General features: G+C 37.7%; 1 protein-coding gene across 2 annotated transcripts in view; it reads right to left on the bottom strand.

The window, feature by feature from the left end:
- The window catches only part of ABCB1 (ATP binding cassette subfamily B member 1), a 118,712-nt gene that overhangs the window by 78,583 nt on the left and 28,070 nt on the right, over positions 1-12,059 (bottom strand). For both annotated transcript variants that reach the window (XM_074379358.1, XM_074379357.1), the window contains exons 5-7: positions 6,462-6,513; positions 3,378-3,569; positions 2,803-2,974 (exon numbers count right to left, since the gene is read on the bottom strand). In XM_074379358.1, the coding sequence (XP_074235459.1) occupies positions 2,803-2,974; positions 3,378-3,569; positions 6,462-6,513 (416 nt within the window). The remainder of the gene's footprint in view (positions 1-2,802; positions 2,975-3,377; positions 3,570-6,461; positions 6,514-12,059) is intronic.

Below are 12,059 nucleotides of genomic sequence, written 5' to 3' on the forward strand. Positions count from 1 at the left end.
TCTCAATGGATGCAAAAAGGCTTTCAATAAAATGCAACATCACTCATGATTAAAACTCTCAATAAAGAAGGTATTAACAGAACATACCTCAAAATAATAAAAGCCATCTATGACCAACTCACAGCTAAAATTATACTGAATGGGCAAAAGCTGGAAGCATTCCCCTTTAAAACTGGCACATGACAAGGATGAAATCAACCTATATGCCCATCAATGATAGACTGGATAAAAACAAAAAAAAGTGGTACATAGGCACCATGGAATTCTATGCAGCCATAAAAAAGAATGAGATCATGTCCTCTGCAGGAACACTGACGAAGTTGGAGGACACTGTCCTTAGCAAACTAACTCAGGAACAAAAAACCAAATATGGCATGTTCTTACTTATAAATGGAAGCTAAATGATGAGAACACATGGGAACAGAGAGGGGAATAACACACACTGGGGCCTATTAGAGGGTAGAGAGTGGGAGGAGGGAGATGGTAAATAAAAATAGCTAATGGGTACTAGGCTTAATACCTGGGTAATGAAATAATCTATACAACAAACCTCCATGATACAAGTTTCCTATGTAACCAACCTGCACTTGTACCCCTGAACTTAAAAGTTTTAAAAAGTTAAAATAAAATTAATCTGCCTTATTTTAGCAGGTAGTTGCTCTGTTTAAGTTTAGTACGTTAGCATTGGCCTACTTTTGTGAGCTGTGGTTCCAGGAATGGTTTAATATTCAGAGTCTTTGTAGCATTATTTAGGTCAGCTTGATTTATGTGAAGCTTCTAGAGCTCCCACTGGCCCCTGATCTGCTGCTTGAGGGAATGAAAGTGGTTTTTCAAGATCAGACTACCAGGTGTGGGAAAAGTGTCATAGTTTCCTATATCAATGCCCTCTGGCTGCCCCAGTGTCTCTGGGCACTGGGAAGGTAGTCTTGGGCACAAAGTACAAAAGAGGCTTCCTGGGCCAGGTCACTTGCTGTGACTGGGTCCTTTTCTGCTATGTCTCTTTGCTACTGTTTCTCTAGGTTTGAGGGTAGAGCCTCAGGCTCACAGACACAAAGCAGCTTCCCAGAGTGAACTACATTTCTTTTTTAATATGACTGACATCCAAAGAATTTAAGAAATTTGTTTGAAATCATACCAAAAGTATAATGCTGAGCAGAGATTAAAGCTTAAGTCTCTAGCAGCCAGCCTGGGGTTCTTTTTACTAAATAAATAGCATCTGAAGCAATGCATAATTAATCATTAAAAGATTAACTCATGGTCTGTTTTTAATCTTAAAACAGACATCAATACATGTTAAGTAGTTTTTCAACAAATTCTGATGTGAAGAGTTTGCCACCCAACTTGCTTAACATTCTAATATGTAGAAAAATCAATTGACAAGAAGCTTTTGCCAAATATTTTAGTTAACTAGTAATCCCCAGAAACATCATTTCAACTCTATGTTACTCTGAGCAAAAAATTAACAGAGACAGCAGAACTTCAGTTTCTTTCTCTGTAAAATGATATAATACACCTATACTTCAGAAAGATACCACAGGTGTTTGGCTGACAATAAATGCTCAGTAAGCCATTATTATTTACAGAATAATATCCATTATACAAGTTAAAATCTAAAGTTTCTTAATACTTACAGCCTGACGTATTTTGTGTGACACTTGGCTTTGGTTGTCCATTCATAACTTTTGCTACATGAATTTATATTGCCTTCTCTAAGTTGTATTGAACTACACAAAAATTACACACTGGGCTAATTTCTCTACTGAAAATACACTCATATAAAATCAGTTTAAAATTAACACCATGTCCACCTTGAAACAGAAAATAAGTTTTAAAAGATCACTGGAAGCATCTGTGCTGAGATAGAGAGGGTCACTTCTCTGCCTTCATGATAGGAGACAGAGCTGAAGGCTAAGAATTTATATGCATCCTTTAAGACTAGAAAGTATCTATTTTCTTAAATTATTTTATAACTAAAAATTAACTATGTATAAATGCTGACAAAACTGCAAAATCAATTTAAAAATTAAACAAAAATCTAGAAAACCAAAAACATTAAAAGTAAAAAAAAAAAAAAAAAAGTTAATTGAATGGGGACACGTGTTGTTCACGGAACTTGAGTCTCTACCTGCAGTGTGAATGGGGGATCATCCACTACAGAGCACGGTTCTTTGAAACTTAGCAAGGTTTTTATTGTTTGTTTTGTTTTTGTTTGGTTAGTTGGTTGGTTGGTTTCTCATAAAGGCAGAAGATAGACATGAGAGCTATTCCCTTCTTTCTCATCCCTTCCCCAAATAATCACAAGGCCAAGAGCAGCATGGAGTCTTGGCAGGGGTAGTACTCAGTGAGACTGGATTGCTCATCCAGCTGATTTTGAACAGAAAATGTAAAAGTAAAAAGTATAGAATCGCCGGGCGCGGCGGCTCAAGCCTGTAATCCCAGCACTTTGGGAGGCCGAGGCGGGTGGATCATGAGGTCGAGAGATCGAGACCATCCTGGTCAACATGGTGAAACCCCGTCTCTACAAAAATACAAAAAATTAGCTGGGCATGGTGGCGCGTGCCTGTAATCCCAGCTACTCAGGAGGCTGAGGCAGGAGAATTGCCTGAACCCAGGAGGCGGAGGTTGCGGTGAGCCGAGATCGCGCCATTGCACTCCAGCCTGGGTAACAAGAGCGAAAACTCCGTCTCAAAAAAAAAAAAGTATAGAATCAAAGTCATTATGTAGTAAAAAGACCCTTCCACAGGATGAGAGCAGAAAGGAAGAAGATGCAGTTCAAAATCTGGATTAACAGGCTTCACCTACCTTTGCCCAGACAGCAGCTGACAGTCCAAGAACAGGACTGATGGCCAAAATCACAAGAGTTAGCTTCCAACCACGTGTAAATCCTATTATAAACCCAGTGAAAAACGTTGCTATTGACTGAAAGAACATTCCAATTTTGTCACCAATTCCTTCATTAATCTTGGAGACATCACTAAAGGAACAGATAATATTAGAAATAAATGTCAGAATTGTAAACAACAACTTTTTTCCTGAAGCCTGTTTTGAGTGTAGGGCCTTTTATGCTTTGATTTATTGCTCAGAAATTTCCCCAGAAAGTATCTTGTTTTGCTCTACTGCACACTCTCAGAGAATTTTTTTCATTCTGGCAAAGTTCAATCCTTCATTCAACGCTAGTCATGCAGGTCCCCTCATGCCCTGTCAAGGTACTAGGAACAAAAGGATACACACGACACAGTTGCTGTTTAGAAGGAATTTTGTCTGATAAGTACCTTTGAGTGGTACACTAACATCTCCTAACAGATGTGATGACATCTTATTTCATTTTACTAAGAATAAGAACCATATCCAAGTTCAACATAAAACTAAATACTTACTCTGTAAGCCGGGTGTTAAGCTCCCCAACATCATGCACATCAAACCAGCCCATCTCCTGTTGCATTATAGCATGAAAAAACTGTTTTCTTATTTTGTATATTTGTCTTCCAGCTGCCAGGCACCAAAATGAAACCTGAACGTAAGCAGCAACCAGCACTCCAGCACCAATTCCACTGTAATAATAGGCATACCTGAAAAACAACAAGAACCCTGCACATGCTATTTCCTAATCAATGTACCTTTTCCAAAGGGACCATTCATTCCTGTTTTTTCACTTATCTGGGTATCTCACCATCCTTAACAAGTAAGAAGGGGTTGTAACAAGCAGAGTTGATAGTCACAATCCAGCTGTGTTTGTACCAATACAGTGGAATGGTTAAGAATGGTTTCTGCTTTGGCTCAAGTCCCAGCTACTCACTTCACTGCTGTATAGTCTTAGGCAAGCTACTTAACTTTTCTAAGCCTCAGTCTTCTAATTTGTAAAATGGAGATTAAAATACTCATGTATGAAATATACTTGGACCAGTGCCCAGCACATAGTAAGCACTCAGAGAATGCCAGTTACTGTGAAGACTGTGTGGTATTTTGGGGAATCACAGCATCAGGTAAGACCCACCACTGTAATACTGTCTACTTTCATCACATCAGCATCAGTTGATAGGCGCATTGGGCCAGTCTCTGCACATTGGGGGATGAAAAGAAGTGACAGAACTTGTCAGAAAGTGGGATCAATAAATGGAAATAATCCCTTGGCCTTTTAGGCTAGGGATTATTCCTTGGGCTATTAATCTAACAGAGTCTAGATGCCAAAAGACAACCGAAAAATTTAAAAAGTAGTTTTGTATCATTTGCCCAACTGGCCATCATGAGTTATCCTAAAATGCTTAACAAATCAAATAATGGCCCTTCCAATTTAAATTCTAGCATTAAAAAACACGAGTATTGTCTTAAAACCAGACCCTTGATCAGTCTAGAAATGCTGAATTAATGTTTCCTTGTTCTGAGTTTTCATATCTAAAAAAGCAAACAATTCTTGGGCTTTGCTAAACAATTCATATTTAGGTTAAAGGCAAACATTCTAAAACGAAATACAGTATTCCAATATTCCCACTTTTTAAATCTCACTACTTTCCATCTTCAAATTAAACTGTATGTATGAACCATGCAGAAGCTATAAAGATGACTACGTAACATGAAGACAGTCTCTGACATTGCTGTTCACAACTCAGTACTCCGCCCATCAAACTCTACCTTATAATTTACAATGCATTTATCAAGGAAGATGTAATTAGAACACTAAGTTTTAGTTAATAGATAACGCAATCACTAATTACTATCTAAGTGCTCATGATATAGCAAGAGATAGCTAAAAGAAACCCCATATCACAAGTAGAACTCATGCTTTGAGAATAAGTTAATGTATTTTAAACTATCAGTGTATGTTTACTCAAAATGTATTTATATTTAAGCACATACATGATAATTAAAAGACACTGTGTTTCATTTTCCCCAATGTTAAAAACAATGCCTCTCCACAGGAATATTTGGAGGTATTTGTTCCTCAACTTTCAAAATATGATCAAGTGTCTCTATTTTCAGCAGGGCACCGTGGCTTACACCTGTAATCCCAGCACTTTGGGAGGCTGAGGTGGGCAGATCAACTGAGGTCAGGAGTTCAAGGCCAGCCTGGGCAACGTGGCCAAACCCTATCTTTACTAAAAATACAAAATTAGCCAGGTGTGGTGGCACACACCTGTAATCTCAGCCACTTGGGAAGTTGAGGCACAAGAATCACCTGAACCTGTGAGACAAAGGTTGCAATGAGCCGAGATCACACCAGTGCACTCCAGCCTGGGGGTCAGAGACTCTGTCTCGATAAAAAAAGAAAAAAGAAAGAAAAAAAGGTGTCTCCATTTTTTTCAAATGTACCAGATCATTTATACCATAATGTAGAATCATTACTTCTGATTCACCTACATGTACCTTTGGACCTCTGTTATAAGCTGTTCTGAGGAATAAACTTCAAGATATGTAAATCATTAACCAAAAGATTCCCCAGTGTAAATTAAAAATAAAGCAACTATATTTATTCTGGGATGTTTTATTTCATTGTTCAGAATCATATGCTGAGTTTAAAAAATTCCTTTTGGCCTCTCTCATTATCATCATGTCATGTCTGAAAACATCCAGGAAACAAATTAATAATTATAAGCCATTGAAAATAATGATGCTCTCTCTCTCTTTCTCTCTCTCTCTCTTTGGGGGGTGAGGGGACAGGGTCTCACTCTTTTCACCAAGCTGGAGTGCAGTGATGTGATCATAGCTCACTGTAGCTTTGAACTCCTGGGCTCAAGTGATCCTCTCAATCAGCCTTTCAAGTACCTGGGACTACAAGTATGTGACACCACACCTGGCATATATATACACACATACATATACAGACACATATATATAATATATAAAAAATAATGATTCTTAATTCAACTGCATTTTAAAAGTCTACCTTAAACTCCTCTAATTTCCCTACATATTAATATATTCTATGTTGATCAATGCATATATGTCTATTTTAAGCTTAACCCTAACTTTAGTATACCTTATGCAGCCAATTCTTTTCTTTAAAAAAAGATCTACATTGTATCCTCCTCCTAAAAAACCTAACAATTGTATTTTTCTCCTCAAAATTTCTATGATGAGGCCAGGCACAGTGGCTCACATCTGTAATCCCAGCACTTTGGGAGGCCAAGCCAGGTGGATCACTTGAGGTCAGGAGTTCGAGACTAGCCTGACCAACATGGTGAAAACCCCATCTCTATTAAAAATACAAAAATTAGCCAGATGTGGTGGCGCAGGTCTATAATTCCAGCTATTCGGAAGACTGAGGTGGAAGAATCACTTGAACCCGGGAGGCAGAAGTTGCAGTGAGCTGAGATCGTGCCACAGCACTCCAACCTGGGTGACAGAGTGAGACTCTGTCTCAAAAAGAAAAAAAAAAAGTATGATAATAATGTAAAATTTTAAACATTGCTATAACTTGATGAATACAGAAAAGCTTAACAATAGTAAGGAGAATGTCCAATTACCTGGTCATATGTTCCTCCAGATTCTCGAAGGCCCCTGTAATATTGAGATAACCTAGACCACCACAAAACAAACATAAACCATTTATGTCTCTTTAGCCTCCATTAAAAATAAGCATATAAAAATGAATCAAACTCATTTCACTTAGTGATTTACACAAAAATAGGTCGAACTGACTGAGTTTTAATTGCGTATAAGCACTATGGCATTCATTCAACTACTTCTCTGCTGGATGTATGCAACTACATATACAGTAAATTCAGTGATGTTTATTTGCAAGAAGAAACCCGCATTTGGTAAGAGGTAGTCTGTCAGCAGAAATATCAGTGTCCTTGAATTAAAATATTTTTTGGAATATCACTCCAAGATTCCATAAAAGAAAAATCTCTTGTCCTGATAAATGTCAATGCATACTTGGCACTAAGGTACATATGTAAAATCTAATACTGCATTTTTCCAGTTTTATTCTTATTTAAAAAGACCAAATACAAAGAATGGTATAATGTGCTTATCACTCAATATTAGCAAATGCTAACATTTTTGGACCAAAAGTACATTATAAAAGTATTTCATAACTTTACCTCTAACACACACACACACACACACACACACACACACACACACACACAGATACACAAGCACTGTTCAACATTTTGGTGTGTACATTTTTAGATTTTCTTTTATGTATGCATGTATACACACACTTATTTTTTAACAATGTAGTCATAGTTTACATTCAGTGACCAAATTTTTTCCTATCAGTATATGTATGTGTGTAACTATTTTTTCAAAGTTACAACTATTTCAGTTGTTTTCAGTATTTTACAGTTACAAGCAATGCTGTGTTAAACATATTTATACACATATGCTATAAATGTGCAAAGAGTAAATATTTTATAGGATAAATTGTCACAATCAAGACTGCAAAAAGTTACATTAAAACAAAAGGGCCTGTTTCAGATGAGTCTGATTTCGACAGGTATGGGAAAGAGGGGAGAAAGTATTTCTAGCAAAGTGAACAATATGAACAAAAGTCAATGGCAAGTTTGAAGAATGGGTTAGCCTGTTTTTGACTGGAGTGTGTTGTGTGGACAGAAGGAGGTGGTTATGTAGCTGGAAAGAGAATCTGGGTCCCGCAGGTATGGTGCAAGAAAAACAGAACGGCAGTCATTCGACAGTTTTGAGCAAAATAGTATATAATTATAAGTATATTCTACGAGAGTTTAGCCACCAGCAATGCACATGATTAACTGGAATTTGGAGAGATGAAGGGACTTCAGCTTGTCTAACCATGTAGGGAAAGATAGTCTAAATGAGAAGAGGAAAGAAAGCAAGTACTTACAAGATTTATAGAGGAAGAAGTTATAGGACTGACAGAATAAAAGTAGAGAGAGTAAAAATATTAAAAATGATCAAAACGTCAAGCCTCAGCATTTGCAGAATGCTAGTGTCATGGTGGGAAATGAGAAGTCAGCAAAAAGAGCTGCTCTGGTCAGAGGAGAGATTATTAGTTCAGTCTTGAACATTTTTGTTTTGCAGTTCCTAGCACATTCAATTGAAGATGTCCAATAAGTATTTAGACTATAACTTTCCAGTTTTAGAGAGAGTTCAGATCTAAAGATTTAGGATTCATGAGCTAGAGGCCATAGCTAAATTCAGGAAATTTTTTTAAAAAAATCCATCTCTCCTTACCCGTAAGGACAGGCTGGCAGATAAGGAGAAAACAGCAGGCCAAGCACAGAACCCTAGAGAAAACTCCACTAAAGAGTAAGACAGAAAGTAAGGAAGAAACAAAAAGACATGGAGGCATAGCAAAACATTCAAGAGGGATTCCTGACTGCTCTGTCTTATGTCAGTACAACAATAAACTTATTCAGATTGAATTTTTATTTCGATCAATTGTAAGATTTCTTCTGCTCCACAATTTCAAAAATGAAATAGGATATTGAATATTCAGGTGAGGATTTTTCTCTAAATCAATCTTGGGAAACCTTACATTATAGATTGTTTGTCTCCTCTATTTAGCCAGGAAATGTTTCTAGATAATATTAATTGTTGCCAGTATGTCACTACCAAATCAAGACCAGTTTTCAGGTCTAACTAAATATCTGTTTTCTACTCATTGCTACTACCAGTTTTCTCAATTCTCAAGATAAGAAACCGAGAGAATTTTAACAAATGATCTTCACCAATGATGGCTTCTTAAGTCTACATTCATTTCTACATAGCTCAAAAAGTAAAAAATTTTGTTCAAGGTCAAAATTGCCTCCTTTATATGTTTAATTATACCATACCTATAGTTTCAGCCATCAAAATACATAGAACGCAAGTCTAGCACCAAGTTCCTTTTATATGTGCTTCACCCGTCAACACATACCAATAAAAAAAAATTGAGTATACAGCAAAGAAATATAAATCATTCTATTATAAAGACACACGCATGCATAAGTTCAGTGTAGCACTATTCACAATACCAAAGTCATGGAATAAACCTAAATGCCAATCAATGACAGACTGGATAAAGAAAAGGTGATACACAGATGCCATGGAATACTATGCAGCAATAAAAAAACAGTGAGATCAAGTCCTTTGCCAGGACATGGATGGAGCTGGAGGCCATTATCCTTAGCAAACTAACACAGGAAGAGAAAACCAAATACTGCATGTTCTCATTTACAAGCGGGAGATGATGAGAACACATGGACACACAGAGGGAAATGATGCACACCAGAGTCTTTCAGAGTGTGGAGGGTTAGAGGAGGGAGAGAATCAAGAAAAATAACTAGTGAGTACTAGTGCTTAATACTTGGGTGATGAAATAATCTGCACAAAAAAAACCCCATGACACAAGTTTACCTATGTAACTGTATTAGTCTGTTATTACGCTGCTAATAAAAACATACCTGAGACTGGGTAATTTATAAAGAAAAAGAGGTTTAATGGACTCACAGTTCCACGTGGCTGGGGAGGCCTCACAATCATGGCAGAAGGTGAAGGAGGAGCAAAGACATGTCTTACATGGTGGCAGTCAAGAGGGCATGTGCAAGGGAACTCCCCTTTATAAAACCTTTATGCAGTGGACTATCATTGAAGGTTAACACCAGTATGTAGGACCTCATTATCCTGCTTCTTCTACTTCTACCACTCTGATGCTTCTCCCTTAGTCTCAGCACTGACCCTCTTCCCTACACACTGGTGTTTCCCAGAACTCTATGCAGGCTCCAGACTGACCTCAGCCACTTCCACAGCTTCAATGACTTCCAAATCTATCTAAAGCTATTCAATTCCTCTCTCTCTTCACAGTTAATGCTCTGGTTCGAGTCCCCATCATTTCTTACCTCTAATGTAACAAAAGCCTCCTAACTAGTCTTTCTACCCCAGTTAGGTCTTCATATTGCTGTCAGATTTTATATTTGAAAACAAAAATATCATCATAGTGCTTCCATCAATGACAGTCCACTGAATAAAGGACAAAGCTCAAGATCCATGATACATCACGTTAGTTCCTTTGCAATCTTGCCACAATATGCTCATGAAAGAAAGTATGTTTACAGTATCAACAATGATTTACCAGATATTTTCCTTATCCCCACACCTATCTCCTAATTTCAGTAGCTAGAGCACTATGCAGTAGCTAGAGCACTATGCAGTCACCATCTTCAGAGAGGGCTGCTGCTGCATTAAAATATATATATTCTGTAGGTTTCTTCTTGGCTTTTATGTTCCCAAAGACTAAGCCTTTGAGGGTTGCAGATGAAAGAAGCTGAGCATGACAGAACATTTTGTTTAAATTTCATGAGATTAAGCTCCACCCTTTTAGACCGAAAAAATATTTTCCACACGCTGAGAAGAAAATAAGTAGTTGAGAATTGATAACTGCATAGGCACTAGAGTGTCCAGGAAAAAGATGCCCTGCTACCAAAGCAGACCCTAGAGCAAGACCTTAGGAAAGGAAATGTGTAGTGAGTTGAAGGGATGGCTTTAGAACAGCTTCCAAGAGTCTCCTTGGACCTAGAGAGATATTGAAGAAACAGAATGACATCAAAGTTTCTAAGAGAGGAGGATAAGAGAGCTTGATGGGATGCCTGTGTAGATGACGCTAAACAAGACTTGACCTTATCACTCATCTGAAACTATGTTGGCCTCCAAGACACACTCCTGGGAAAGGTGAGGGCTACCCCAAAATAACTGAGATTGGGTTTCTGCCACATTTACTGAAGAGGGACTCAAAATGGAAATTCTGTTATACAAAATAAAAGTTATGATTCTTGCACAGTTGGGTTCTGGAATAATAGTTACATTTGCTACATCGCTTTCTAGCCTCAACTCACTTCACTCCCTCATCCCCATCTTCACCAGCATTCCCCACTTCTGTGTAGCCATGGCTGTAAGTACACCGAAGGGTTTACTCTTCCCTAACTATCCTATTTGCCTCCTTCAAGGCTTTATCCATTCTGCTGTCTCTAGCTGGAATGCCCTTTACCAAAATTTTTCTCCTGGGAAATACTCTTCCTCCACGAATAAACTAAAGTATTATATCATCATACTCCTACCAGAGTGATTCATCTTATAACAGAACTTCATAGTAATTGACACATGATTCAACTTACTAAGTCAGTACAAAAATAGAAGTATCACTATTTATATCTCTTCTTCCCACTTTCACGGGTGTGATGTCATAGAAAACTGAACTATATCTTGTTTATCTTTATATATCCAGAGTCCAACCCGTTGTATCTGCTATAACTTAGCCTATTACAAAAATTTACAAGTGGTTTCACAGAGCTACTACAGATGCCAGACCATTTATCAAAATATTCCATCCAACCTTTCTCCTATTTTGTAGTGTCTCACATGTTGTAAGATTACAGAGAGATACATTAGACCATTCACCTCTTAAGAAAAGCCTTTTCTAAACCCAAGCAAGACTTTAAAGGATTTTGTCTGATCCAAATACATCAGTTGATTTAGTAACTTTAACAACTGAACACTTAAGAACAGTATGAATACAAAATGCACAACATGGATACTGTACATTGGTATGGTCTTATCCTTTGAAGATGCATTGATAATTCCCTAATTGGTAAACTGAAATTATATTGAAAAGGTGGTTTTCAAATCATCTTCCACAGATACTTCATGCCAGGCACTGTTTCAGACACTGAGGATACAACCCAGAATGAGTGCCACTTTCTCTAGTATCATCGGATGTCTGTTCAAGCAGGAAATCCTTTCACTTTCAGGCCTCAAACTTCAGGTGACAGAGTAACACTGCTGACCTATTTAGCACAGTTTTTCCTACAAACTTCCCTTTTTTCATTTAGCCTTTCTACCCATTTAAGAAGCTGTAATAACACTCTTCTCATGCAGAAAGCTCCATCAACAACAGGAAAGGAGAATTTTATCTTTTGCCTAAATGATAAATCCCTATGGCATTTGCCCAGGCTGGGGCCTGTGACTCAGTGTGGTTGAACTTACGGCAAGTGACAGAGACAGAGATGATTCCAGGAGCTAGTCTCCCTAAATGAGCTATTTATACACCTCTGACCTGAAGAGCTGTGCCTCTTGCCTGACTTGCCTGACACACTAAAAATCAAACT

The sequence above is a fragment of the Saimiri boliviensis genome, chromosome 10 (assembly GCF_048565385.1).
Source record: "Saimiri boliviensis isolate mSaiBol1 chromosome 10, mSaiBol1.pri, whole genome shotgun sequence".
In the NCBI taxonomy this organism is placed as follows: domain Eukaryota; kingdom Metazoa; phylum Chordata; class Mammalia; order Primates; family Cebidae; genus Saimiri; species Saimiri boliviensis.